Source organism: Ahaetulla prasina, chromosome 1 (assembly GCF_028640845.1).
Source record: "Ahaetulla prasina isolate Xishuangbanna chromosome 1, ASM2864084v1, whole genome shotgun sequence".
Lineage (NCBI taxonomy): Eukaryota > Metazoa > Chordata > Lepidosauria > Squamata > Colubridae > Ahaetulla > Ahaetulla prasina.
In genome coordinates, this window is record NC_080539.1 from 181,948,752 (window position 1) to 181,963,260 (window position 14,509).

A 14,509-nucleotide genomic window follows, 5' to 3' on the forward strand; every position below is an offset into this window, starting at 1 on the left:
ATATTAAGTGAATCATGTGGTCTTTAAATAAATCACATAGTTTTGTGACTCAGGCTTCCTCATTTGACTTGGCTCGTTGGAAGCCGGCTGGGCAGGTTACAAATTGCAGTCGTGTGACAACCCCCAGACACTGCAACTGTCATAAATGCACACTGGTTGCTGTGCACCCAAATTGCCATCACATCGTTGCAGGGACAGTGTAAGAGTTGTAATTTTGAGGATGGGTTGCCAGTCACTTTTTCCAGAGCTGTTATAACTCTAGACTAACTATAGTAACTCTTACAGTCCTTCCACTGTATGTTGCAGATGACTCCTGGTTTTTCTTCTTGGGCTACTTTCTAAGAAAGGAACAAATATAAGAGGAAAAATATTCCAAAATTCATTCCCTGAGAGGCAGTTAGCAGCTCTCTTTAAGCTAAAACGAATTCATGAAGTAGAGGTACTTCATTCATATCTAGTAATAAAGCAGACTGAGAGTTCAAATGAAATTACTTTGATAGACCTTAAATCAGGATACAAGTTGATAGTTGTAGGTTAGAAAATAAATTAAAGAGGTTTTTGTCAGGACCAGACTTATATTGTTTGTTTTCCTGCATGTTAGATTCAAAATGTTGTTGTAGTAGTAGTAGTAGTAGTAGTAGTAGTACTAATAATAATAATAATAATAATAATAATAATAATAATAATAATAATAATAATAATAATAATAATAATTTAATTTGTATAACGCCCTTCTCCCGAAGGACTCAGGGCGGTTTACAGCCAGATAAAAATAGCATACATAAATACAATACAATAAAATCAAAATTAAAAAACTTATTCAAATTGGCTGATAATTCAAATATAAAACACATAACAACATAAAACCCCATTAAAATCCTAATAAAACCCATTTTATGCCAGTCCCGCACGGAAGAATAGATACGTCTTCAGCTCGCGGCGGAAGGTCCGGAGGTCAGGAAGTTGACGAAGTCCTGGGGGAAGCTCATTCCAGAGGGCAGGTGCCCCCACAGAGAAGGCTTTCCCCCTGGGGGCCGCCAGCCGGCATTGTTTGGCTGACGGCACCCTGAGGAGACCTTCTCTATGGGAACGCACCGGTCGGTGGGAGGCATGTGGTAGCAGAAGACGGTCCCGTAAGTATCCCGGTTCTAAGCCATGGAGCGCTTTAAAGGTGGTAACCAACACCTTGAAGTGCACCCGGAAGACCACAGGCAGCCAGTGCAGCTTGCTCAGGAGAGGTATTATATAAGAGCCACGAGTGGCTCCCTCTATCACCCGCACAGCTGCATTCTGGACCAACTGGAGCCTCCGGGTGCTCTTCAAGGGAAGCCCCATGTAGAGAGCATTGCAGTAGTCCAGGCGAGAAGTGACGAGAGCATGAGTGACTGTGCATAAGGCATCCCGGTCTAGGAAGGGGCGCAACTGGCGAACCAGGCGAACCTGGTAAAAAGCTCTCCTGGAGACGGTCATCAGATGTTCCTCAAAAGACAACCGCCCATCCAGGAGAACGCCTAAATTGCGCACCCTCTCCATTGGGGCCAGTGACTCGCCCCCAACAGTCAGCAGCGGTTGCAACTTACTGTACCGGGATGCCGGCATCCACAGCCACTCAGTCTTGGAGGGGTTGAGCTTGAGCCTGTTTCTCCCCATCCAGACTCGCACAGCCTCCAGACACCGGGACAGCACTTCGACAGCTTCGTTGGGGTGGTCAGGGGAGGAAATGTACAGCTGGGTGTCATCAGCGTACAGCTGGTATCTCACCCCAAAACCACTGATGACCTCGCCCAGCGGCTTCATATAGATGTTGAACAGGAGAGGCGAGAGAACCGACCCCTGTGGCACCCCACACATGAGGCGCCTTGCGGTTGATCTCTGCCTCCCTGCCAACACTGTCTGTGATTGGTTGGAGAGATAGGACGTGAACCACCGAAGAAGGGTGCCCCCCCCTCCTAAGCTCCCCAACCGTCGCAGCAGGATACCATGGTCGATGGTATCAAAAGCCGCTGAGAGATCTAAGAGAACCAGGGCAGAGGAATAACCCCTGTCCCGAGCCCTCCAGAGATCATCCACCAATGCAACCAAAGCCGTCTCCGTGCTGTACCCGGGCTGAAAGCCGGACTGGAACGGGTCTAGATAGACAGTAGTAGACAATAGACATGTAGTTGTTGTTAGTACAGAATCCAGTGTAAATTTAAGTTGGAGGTAGTGTGGGAGTTTGGAAGTAAAAGCCCCAGTACAAAAGAAAATTAAGTCTAATAATTCATAATAATTAACCATGACTCTTTTCAAAATTTGTATTCATGTTGAATAATCCTAACTAATTTTTAAAGAAGGAAACCGCATTTTCCAGCATGTAAAATTTTAGGCACTTAGCCTTCAAATTGTAGATTTGTAGATTTCCCTAAGTGAAATGATGCTAACACAACCTTTGCATGGTATAGTGTTAAGCATTTTTGAATGCATACAGAACTTTTGTGCGAAGTTGTTTACAGATGAAAAACAAGAAAGCAGTGACTTGCAGTAAGTTAGTCATCCTTCCAGCTGATTCAGTGCTGCTAAACTAAAGTGAATATAACCCAAGTCCAAATTCTCTCCATCCATCTCTGATTGACTAGCTGATATCTCTGGTGGGATTTCAAGAAGGGAAAGTCATTCCCTAAAGTACTACTCTACTCTAGTCTTTTTTCCTTGCAGAATGAAAAAGGAATTCTTTCCATGTGCCTGAGGTTGTTCTTCCTTTCATTACGTATATTGTGCTTTTCTCCATATCTGAATATTTGGGAGTGATAAGCTCCTTAACATATACTGCACAGAGTTACTTCTCTGAAGGAAAAGGAAACAATCATCCCCAATTCCTTCAACACAACAAAGAGTGTGGTGTTGGAGAGAGGGGCTGATACCTCTTTAGGCCAAGAGCAGAAGCCTTTTATAGTACTTACAAATTTTATGCCTATACATACATACATATATATATACATATACATATACATACATACATATATATATATTTGTTTTCTGAGATTTTCGCGGGTGTTTGTATGTAGGTCTTTGGTTATTCGGATTTTCTCCCGCATAAAATTGGAAGTGTCTTGGCGACGTTTCGACGAAGTCTCATTCGTCATCTTCAGGCTTCGGCTTCGTGCTTCTGGGAGCAATGTGTGATCGCAGCTGTTTCTTCCTTTTAACTGCTAGAGGGGGTTTGAACTGATTGGGTGGGAGCTTGGCTGTGCTCTGATTGGCTGGGGGTGTGTCCTGTTTGGGTGGGGGCTTGGTTGTGCTCAGATTAGTCTGAATTGCAGGGGGATTTGAGCTGGTGAGCTGCACTGCTGCTGTTTGGCTTTGTGTTCGTGGTCGTGCTACATCTTCATAGTGGGTATCAGTCTGTTGCATGTATGGATTGGAGGGGTTTGAAATGGCTAATGATGCAGCTGCGGTCTGGCTTCTGGTCCTTGGTCGTGCTTCCTCATCAGTGTGGGTTTGGGTCTGCTTTCTGGGTGGATGTGTGGTGGTGACATCCTGTGTTGACCTCGTCAGTGTGGGTCTGGTGTCATTCCTTATGTTAGGGACTCGTTTGTCAATAAGGGCGGGTTTCCAAATGGCTGGTAGGCGGGAGGTATCATTCGTTTGTTCATGCTGTGTGGCCGTTTTTCTATCTCGATGGCTTCTCTGATTATTCTGTTGTTAAAGTGTTAGTGAGAGTGTGTAGTTCGGTTTTTAGGTGTTGTTCGTCAGCTAAGCGTTTTGTTCTGGAGATGAGTGTCTTGGCTACAGAGTTGATCTGTGCTGGGTGGTGGTGTGAGAGTGTGTGTAAATAGCGGTTTGTGTGTGTTTTCTTTTGGTAGATGGTGTGTCCTAGGGAGCCATTGGGTTTCCTGTAGACTAAGACATCCAGGAAGGGAAGTTGGTTGTTAGCTTCTGTTTCCATGGTGAACTGTATTTTGGGGTGTAGATTATTGAGGTGTGTGAGGAAGTTGTCAAGTTTTTCTTTCCCGTGTGGCCAGATTATGAAGGTGTTGTCTACGTATCTGAGCCAGAGTTTGGGTTTGTGATCAGATTTTTCTAGAGCTTGGGTTTCAAAGTGTTCTATGTAGAGGTTGGCAATGACAGGTGAGAGGGGTGATCCCATGGGTGCTCCTTCTATTTGTTTGTATTTTTGTCCATTATAGATGAAGTATGTGTTGGATAGGCAGTGGTTGGTCAGATCTAGGATGTGCTTGGGGGGGTTATATTTGTTTTGGATAGCTGTCAAGGCTTCTTTGATTAGCACTTGGGTGAAGAGGGATATGACATCAAAGCTCACGAGTAGGTCGCTGGGCTGTAAGTTTTGTTTCTTTATGATCTCTATGAACTGGAATGAGTTTTTTACGTGTGAGGTGATGGATTCTGCATAGGGCTGTAGTTGTTTGGCGAGAAATTTGGCTAGGTTTTGTAGAGGTGAGCCTATGGAGCTGACTATAGGTCTAAGTGGGGTTCCTTCTTTGTGTATCTTGGGGAGACCATAGAGCTTAGGGCATCTGGATGATTGCTCTCTGGGAATGATTCTTTGTTGAATTTCTTCGCTGATGGGGGAGGCTTTTATTTTGTATCTAGTGGTTTTTTCTAGGTAGGTGGTGGGTTCTGTGTTTAGGGGTTTGTATGCAGGGTCTTGGAGTAGGTTGGTTAATTTGGTTTGGTAGTCAGATGTGTTGCTCCCAGAAGCACGAAGCTGAAGCCTGAAGATGACGAATGAGACTTCGTCGAAACGTCGCCAAGACACTTCCAATCTTACACGGGAGAAAACCCGAACAACCAAAGACCTATATATATATATATTAATATATATATATATATATATATATATATATATATATATATATATATATATATGTTTTCTGAGGTTTTCGCGGGTGTTTGTATGTAGAACCCCCCACTAAAATCCAAGACAGAGAACAAGAAAATGGCACAGCCCTCCTCCCATATATAAAAGGCACCACAGACAGAATCAGCAAGATCCTCCACAAACACAACATCAAGACAGCATTCTGCACAAAACAAAAAATATCTACCATCCTAGGAAACCCCAAAGACAAAATTGAGTTAGAAAATCAAGGAGTATATGAAATCCCATGCACCGCCTGCCCCACCACATACATCGGACAAACCAACAGAAGAATAAGTGCACGCATTGAAGAACACAAGAACTCAGTCAAAAAGAGGAACCAACTTCTTCCCTGGTCCAACACCTTAAAGCCACAGGACACGATATTGACTTTAAAAAGACCAGAACTATCGCCAAAACTGAACACTTTAACAACAGAATAATCAGAGAAGCCATCGAGATAGAAAAACGCCCACACAGCATGAACAAACGAGATGATACCTCCCGCCTACCAGCCATTTGGAAACCCGCCCTTATTGACAAACGAGTCCCTAACACGAGGAATGACACCAGACCCACACTGACGAGGTCCACACAGGATGTCACCACCACACATCCACCCAGAAAGCAGACCCAAACCCACACTGATGAGGAAGCACGACCAAGGACCAGAAGCCAGACCGCAGCTGCAACATTAGCCATTTCAAACCCCTCCAATCCATACATGCAGCAGACTGATACCCACTATGAAGATGTAGCACGACCACGAACACAAAGCCAAACAACAGCATTGCAGCTCACCAGCTCAAATCCCCCTGCAATTCAGACTAATCTGAGCACAACCAAGCCCCCACCCAAACAGAACACACCCCCATCCAATCAGAGCACAAAAAAACCCCATCCAATCAGAGCACAGCCACGCTCCCACCCAATCAGTTCAATCCCCCACTAGCAGTTAAAAAGGAAGAAACAGCTGCAATCACACATTGCTCCCAGAAGCACGAAGCTGAAGCCTGAAGATGACGAATGAGACTTCGTCAAAACGTTGCCAAGACACTTCCAATTTTACGCGGGAGAAAACCCGAATAACCCAAGACCTACATATCTATATCTATATCTATCTATCTATCTATCTATCTATCTATCTATCTATCTATCTATCTATCTATATAAATAATATTTTAAAGGAGTTACAAATCTAATTTATTTCTTTTGTAGAGCAATGAACATTTTGCATGTACTCTTATCATTTAAGTATCCTTAATTATAAACAATAGAATCTTGAAGTTTTAATGAAACCTTATTTTGAATAACTTTTCTTATTATCAACAGGGTCAAAAAAGCGACAGTGTAAAGTTCTGTTTGAATATACTCCTCAGAATGAGGATGAGTTAGAACTGAAAGTAGGTGACATTGTAGATGTGAATGAAGAGGTAAGCTATTTTAAGAATTTTTGTGAAAAATTAAATCTGAAAGTCATAATTGAATTGAACTCTAGAAATGTCTGTTTTGCTATTATAATTCCAAACTATCAAAAAGACAATGACTATCTTACTTTCTATCTTACAATTTCTGTCTTTCTAACTTACAATTAACTAGACAGTTATTATAGTCCTTATTTATGCTTGAAGGACTCTGAACAATTGAAATAGGAAAGTTAGGTCTGATGTGTTATTATATAGAGATTTACTGTAGTAATTAAAATACTAGAAATGAGACACTTATTAAAACTTATGCTTTTTAATAAATATGTATTGGTCTCAAAAAGTGCCAATCACACTTCTGATTTTTGTTTGCCATTGACTAATATAGTTCTCCTTCTACAATGCCTACTATTAAGACTAGGGAGACCCAAATATCTATTTTGACCTAGAACAGGGTTGTCAAACTCGCTTTGTCATGGCAATGTCACATATCGCGACTTTTCCCCCCTTTGCTAAATAGGGCGTGGGTGTGGCCAGCGCATGACACATCCAGCCCAAGGGCCGCGAGTTTGACACCCCTGATCTAGAAGCATCTCTCAGTTTAATTTAAAGAACCACATAAATCAAATTCAAGTTCATACAGTAGTATAAATAGAGTAAAAAAATTGTTTTAGATATTTTCATTTCTGTATTCCTTTCACTGTGAAAAAGATAAAGACTACAATTGACTCTATATAAATAGCTTGTTTACCAACTGCTTGTATGACTTCAGAATTACAGTGGTGTTGAAAAAAATAACTTTGTGACCAAGGCATGCACTGACCATCTTCAATGTGTTTGTCTTGGTCATGTGTTTGCCATTATAGTTAGTATACATTGTCCTGTGCCTGACCCATTTTTTCTCTCTCTCCCCCCGCCCCCCCCCCCCAGTGAAGATATTGTTTTAAACAATTGATCTCTTCCTGAGCTGTTTTTCTTTGCAGTGCTTTCCCAAAAGGTGGGAACTGCAACTTAACAAGCTCTGCTCTGTTACCTTAATTATCTGGCTGCCATCTGCTGCCTATAACTGACAATACGTTAATAATTTTCACACCTTGGGCTTTTGTTTTCCTCCTAACCATGGGTACTTGAAGTCACAATTGTATTAGGCAGATAGTTGCTACTAGCACATTCCTTTCCATGTGTATTCCCCATTGTGTGCCTGTTTACTCTCTTGTAATCCCTTCCTCTCCAGTTAATGTAAATACCAACTTCTTGCTAATTAATTCCCTTCTTGCTAATTATTCCAGTGCTGATTAGAGCATTCCAAAGGGCAGGGAAGTAAGAAAAAGGAAGTGAAATTATAAGCACAGAAGAAGTCACTAATTTTCTTCTTAATGACTGCATCACTTAGCCACTAAGTTACCGATGCCAATTGTGGTGACTAAATGAGGAGTACTTCTGTTGCAGATTTTCTAAAGCACCAGTTGTACATCCTCAGGAAAAACAAATTTGCTACAGATCTTACAAGCCATTGAAACAGTTCTCTTCTCAGCCTTCCAAGAGTCTTCATCAAGCTTACCTTCTAAACTTCTTCCTTACGGTAGTTTTCAGACTCCTTAGAACTTGCAGTCAGTTACTAACGTAAGGGAAAACTAAAAACCATTCTTTTTTCTTCCAATTTATACTGCCACCATACAGTATCTTTTCTGTTCTGATTGAAAGACATTAGCCCAGAATGTCAGTTTTCTTAAAATAGTCTTTGCTTTGTTATTTGTAGCATACTTGGTCATACTTTATGTTTGGGGTAAAGTTGAACAGAGTAGTATCACCCACTGCTCTGTTTTCTTAGTATCATACAGTTATGTAGAGCAATTTCTATCAATTTGTGAATGACTTATTCCTTGTCCAACATCACTGTTCCTTACCTCACATGGTCTGACAATTTAAGTATATGTACTAGTCCTGCATATTCAATGAACTCCTGAATTACTGCATATCTGTGATGGTATTTTTGCTCTAATGGCGAGAACAGTGAGCATCTTTGCTTTTCATGTTAGAGGTAATCCAACATCATTTGTCTCCAAAGGTGGAAGAAGGCTGGTGGAGTGGGACTTTAAATGGCAAGACGGGCCTTTTTCCTTCTAACTTTGTAAAAGAACTAGAGATAACATACGATGGAGAAGTACAAGAAAGCTTAGAAGACACAGGTAATAAAATGCAGGCAATCAGAAGGTGGACTAATTATCTGGATTACTTTTTTGTCAGTTTCAGGCTGGGATTCAATACAAAGACCGCATTGGTCATATTTGCTGATGACCTGGTGGAGCCAGGATGGAATGTTGGATACATCCTTGCTCTCTCTGATCTTCTCAGTATCTTTTGATATGTTGATCATGGTGTCCTTGTGGACCAACTGTAGGGCTTAGAAGGTGAAGGCACTGTAATGTGGTGATTTTCCCCTTTTCTCAGCAGTCAGTTCCAGTTGGCGTTGACAGGAATCATAGACTCATAGGGCTAAAAGGCACTGTGGTGGGCTTCTAGTCCAAACAAGGTGGTGCCCTCTGCCCCTCAACTATGGGATGCCTTAAGAATCAATACTTTCTCCTCCTGTTTACCATTTACATGATACTGCAGGGAGAGGTCATTCATAGTTTGGAGTCTGGTACGTGTAATACTTTACTAGTTAGCCGTTAGGTCATTAGACAATACAAGATACAGAATAGTAATAAGTTCACGTGTTAAAAAATAGAGTAAAAGACATAAGTAAAATGAATCACTGCAGTATGTTTCAAGGGGCGGCCCTTGAAAACCACTCAAAAGGTTCAATTGGTCCTAAATGCGGAGGTGCACACAGTATTGGGTGTTGGTAGATTTGCCCACATTGCACCTCTGTTGCATGAACTGCATTAATTTCCAGCTTCCTCCTGGGTGCAATTCAACATGCTGGATATCACTTTTAAATGGCATGGGATCTGACCATTGGCAGGACAACCTCTCTCTAAGAATATCTGCCTATATCTCCAGATTAGACAGGATAGGTACCAGGGGTGGGTTCTACTTACCTGTACTACTGGTTCGCAACGGGATTGTGCGCGTGTCATGCTTCTGCACATGTGCAGATTGTCTATGATGACATCTGGTTGGATGGGCGGAGCCTCCCCCTGGTTTTACAACCGGTTCACAAGAACCTGACCGAGCCGGGGGCAACCCACCACTAATAGGTACCCACCAGGTTCCTTCTCTGAAATTCTGCCACTTAGTGGTATCTCAGAAATGTGCCTTTTCCATGGCTGCCCCAACCTTATGGAACACATACCCCCACCCTGATTATTTGGCAGCCCCCATCCTTTTGAATTTGGGGAAAACTATCAAAATATGGCTTTTACCTAGGTGCTGAAGTAGAATAGAATAGAGTACATAGAATAGATTAGAATAAGATTAATTGGAATTGGCTGGAGAGCATCCTAAGGGCTTGATTAAGGTTGTTGTTTTGTTTGACCATTTTATGGTTAATTGGATTTTATTGCTGTTATGACCAGCCTAGTTTTGTTTAAGATGGACAGCCATACTAATCCTTTATATAAATAAAAGAAAATGCAAATCATATTTCCATATAATTTACCCCAATCATATCCTTCATCAATATGTGAAAGATATTTAGGTGTACATTTCTAGCCAGCCAACTGAGCTTCAGTGTCCTGAAGAAATCCAGGCTCACTCATGCCAAGACTATGAGTAGTTGTTGATTTTTCATTTTCCCAGATCTGGAGTCTTTCCTTCTTTAGTCTTAAATAGACTTGCACTAGTGAACAACTTGGGGTTGTCTTGGACTCATATCTTTTGCTCAGAGAGCCAAGAGGTTAGAGATCACCTGTATCTCCATGGCATAGAACCAAGTTACCTATTTTCCATAGTTTTCTCAGTCTGTTTGGATTGATCTCCACGGTCAATTCTGTCTGTTAAGACCCATACCTTCTTCATTGCAGCACTTGTCTTCTGAAATGCTATTCCCCCAGTGATCCACATAGTTTCCATTTGGATGATTTTCTGGATGTCTTTAAAAACATGGCCTTGGAGTAGGGTGCTTGTGGAGCACCCTACTCCTGCTACTTTTATTTCTTGGCTATAGAATATGGCTTATCCAATGCATATAATTTTTAAAATTGTTTTCTATTTTTTAAGAATACATTTCACAGAGTCATTCTGAAATTGGGCAGTTCCAAACTACTATTACTCTAAATTAGTAATATGTAGTATCATTTATATGGAGTGCAGTTAAAGATTAGTTTTAGTTAATTGCATGTGGTGCTTAATTTCAAGCACATTTATTAGTCCATTTAGAGATATAGTTTGCTCAAAGCTAAACATACGTAATTATTTGGAGAATTTGAATTTATATGAGGTTCCTCATTGTTTGGAAGCAAACTTACAAATGTTACTGTATAGTCCTAGTGAGATCCAACTTTATTTTGATCAACAGCCCTGTCATGATAGCGTAATTGTCATTAAGTATTGCTACATTTGATTAAATATGTCAAGAATATTCCTGGATTGTCTCCAGGCCATGTTCCTGAATAGGTTAATTGCAGTTATTAATATTTCCTCCATATCACATATGCCTTGGGAAGGGAGAATCACATTTGGAGAAGAGAATCACATTGAAGTAAGGGCTATAACTTTATTCACTTTGGGCTCTGGGTGTACCGACATATAAAATATGGTCTCTCACCAGATTTAACCATGATAATGAGATTTTAATTAACTTGTGTACCCCAATGAAATGTATATGTATGATATATTACAGTTACTGCCAAAAGTATGTTTGTATGTTATAAAATTTGGAATGTTAAGAATTTATGTATATGCTTATAGAAATATTTTAATGCTTCCACATCTTTAACCTTACGGTATTTGAATAGTATCTCTAATTTTGTCTTAATTGATGTAAACTATTAATACTCAGATTGAAGACATATTCAATCAAAGAGTAGAAAAATACAAGTTATGGTGAAATTTTCTCTTCCTGTCATCTTTATCTGTTTGACTCATTCTAGTGTTTCATTTCTTTACACAAATAATAAGGAGAAAGGTTACAGTCATAAAAACATCATATAATGGAACCTCAACAGTTAGATCTGAGACAGAGCTGGAGAATAAGGGCATCCTTGTGAAAACACCCCCGATTGTCTCAGAATAGATAATTTTTCATTCTCATGCCTTGTGGAAGCTTTGGTTTCAAACTTCAGGCCTCCCTTGCATGATGCTTCACCCTCTTCCCGCCCTGTGGTTCTGCATGGCCTGCACTGGCCTCCCTGGCCTCCATACCTCCTTCCCAATAAACAACCTGCACTTGGGGTTACAATGAAAACTGGCACTGGCAGGATTGCTACTAAGTGAAGCTGTCACCTGATGTGCTTTACAACCACATCATTTAGCAAAACAATCCCAGTCCTTATTGCCATCGTAACTTGAGGACTACTATATACAACACAAAAGTAAAGTCAAATTGTTGAGCTAAAATATGAACATAACAAAGAGTCTCCATAATAAAATATACCATAAACTACCATAATGACACCCATAATGAGTTTGGTGAGGTAGTTAATATCCTGGGCTAGAAACTGGGAGACCAAAAATAAGTAATGAAGGGTTTCAAATCTCCTAGATGATTCATATAGAATTCACCAACCTCCTTTGGAATGTACATATTATTAAGGACAGAGTGTAAGTGGACCTAATATTTCTGTAGAATTTACAATGTAATAGATCCTGCACTGAAAATCCCAATGCTAACACATACTCAGTTGGTCCTGTGTGGATACTTAATGTAAACATAAGTGCTAACCTAATTTTTCCATTTTTAGAATCTGTTTTTCATGGACCACAGTCTCCTGCAACCTCACCAGGGAATGGTAGTGAGTCTCCACAGATAGCACAACCAAAGAAAATCAGAGGTGTTGGCTTTGGAGATATTTTCAAAGAAGGCTCAGTAAAACTTAAGCCAAGATTGTCTAGTAATGATTCAGAAGAAAAAAAGCAAGATAAGGTAAAGGGCCTAAATGATACACATTTCAAAATGTAGCAATTGTATATGTTGTGATAAAAAGCTTGTTACTTTGTGCACTTATAAAAACAAGATTGCTTATTTTTTGGAAGAAGTTTATTTAAGAGTTGCGGTTTCACAGGTAACATTATTCTGCAACAGTGACTGTAAAAGACATCCCATTGATGACTTTTACATTAAGCAGTTTACCATATTCTCCAGATCTTTAAAATTCTATATAATTTGGAAAAATTTGAAGGCCAGTATGATTTGTTTTACCAGGAATGGGAAGACCTATGTTCTAGTCCATCCTCAGCCACAAAAGCTCACTAGCTTTGTCGCAGTCACTCTTAATCCAAACCCTCTTGAGGTTGATATGGCATAAAGTGGGAGAGCACTGTGGATGCCTACTTTTCTCCCTGAGTTAATGGTGGGATACAATAAAAAAACAACAACAACCAGGTGCATAAACTATCATTTGAAAACTTTATCCTAATTAAAAAGAGATGGTTTCAAGAGTATGGCAAGCTGCAGCAAAGAACACATTGGGAGTCAGGCAGCATACAAATTGAATGGATAAGTCACTAAAAAGAAGCAAAAACTTCCAACTGCCTGCTCATGTCTGTACCAGTAAAATAGCACATGAGCATGGCAGTAGAAATGGCAGTGAGTTGGTGGGAATCTTCCATAGTTTGACTAGATTTTTGAAATTCTAAAGGAGGACTATGCATATGTTGGGTACTTCAGGCAGCACAGATTGCTCCTTTGTAAATGATGCACTGTGATAATAAAAGTATCGTATTTTTCAGAGTACAAGACGCTATGAAGTATAAGATGCATCTAGCTTTTGGGGAGGAAAACAAGAGGGAAAAAATCTGCCTCTGCCTCTGCCTCCCAGCAATTTGCCTCCTTGCAGCAAACAGCAAACAGCCAGTTTCAGTTTCAGCACAGCTTGATTAGCACAAGAAAAAAAAATCTGTCTCTGCCTCCCAGCAATTTGCCTCCTTGCAGCAAACCTTTGCATGCCCCATTTTCGGTCTCCGCATCCTATTTCTGGCCTCCCCACACCCCATTTTCCACCCATTCTGATTCCCGCTTCCTGGAATGGGCAAAAAATGGGGCATGCAGAGACTGAAAATGGGGCATGCAGAGGCAGCAATAGGCTATGGCAATCCCTGCAGCCTGAAACAGCTGATCATCGGGAGGCCTATCCAACCGACAATCAGCTGCTTGTGCTAATCAGGCTATGCTGAAGCTGAAACTGAAACAGGCTGTTTGCTGCAAGGAGGCAAATTGCTGGGAGGCAGAGGCCAAAGGGTGGGAGCCGGTAGGTGGGCAGGGCTACATTCGGTGTATAAGACGCACCCAAATTTTCAGCCTCTTTTTGGGGAGGGGGGGAGTGCATCTTATACTCCAAAAATATGGTATGTAAAGGCTTTTTGCTGCCATGGCTCAGGAACAAAAGCACTTGTGTAGTTGTACTTCCATTGCTCAAAATCCATTTGCGAAAAATTCATAGTTTAATTTTGTAGTTGTACCTGTTTCCACAAGCTGAATTAATTTTTAAAGGATACTTGATCTTTTTAAACAATATGGCCAGCCATGTATCGCATATATCGTTTGATCTATACTTTCTTCTTAGATGTAATATATTTTTTAAAATATGTTAAGTCTTCATGTGTGTTATTGTGATTTATTATATATAAACACTTTACACATACATGTTTGTGTATCTATATTTTGGCAGGTGTAATTGTGGTTTATGTATAAGAACATTTGCAAAACAGACTTTAGAAGTCTTTCGCAGGTAGTAGAGGTTTGTTTTATTATCATGTGTAATTTCCTTCCAGTTATATAAAGGGTTGTCCTGCCTTGTCTATTTTGTATGATTTAACGTTGCCCTCTTGTCATTAGATGAAGTTGTTGTTACTCCAGCAGTGTTGAAACTTTAATACACATTAATAACACCTAATAAAAAAACATGGAATGCTGATAAAGATGAAACACATTAATGTGCTAAATTTGGAGAAGATGAGCTGATATCCAGAGAAATCTGAAGGCTGACTCAGAAAATTGATTATATCTAAATAAAATATGTTTTGACTTGCAGCCTATTATAAGTCTTTGCAATAGATAGACAATATGTTGATTTAGAAGCAGTATATATTTCATTGCATTTAAATGTATTGAAAATAAAAGAAA

The 14,509-nt window shown here is 40.4% G+C and overlaps 1 protein-coding gene across 1 annotated transcript in view; it reads left to right on the plus strand.

The window, feature by feature from the left end:
- Positions 1–14,509, plus strand: part of CD2AP (CD2 associated protein) — an 87,320-nt gene that overhangs the window by 24,153 nt on the left and 48,658 nt on the right. Inside the window, exons 4-6 of the mRNA XM_058183768.1 lie at positions 6,191–6,291; positions 8,351–8,471; positions 12,129–12,310. Of these exons, the coding sequence (XP_058039751.1) occupies positions 6,191–6,291; positions 8,351–8,471; positions 12,129–12,310 (404 nt within the window). The remainder of the gene's footprint in view (positions 1–6,190; positions 6,292–8,350; positions 8,472–12,128; positions 12,311–14,509) is intronic.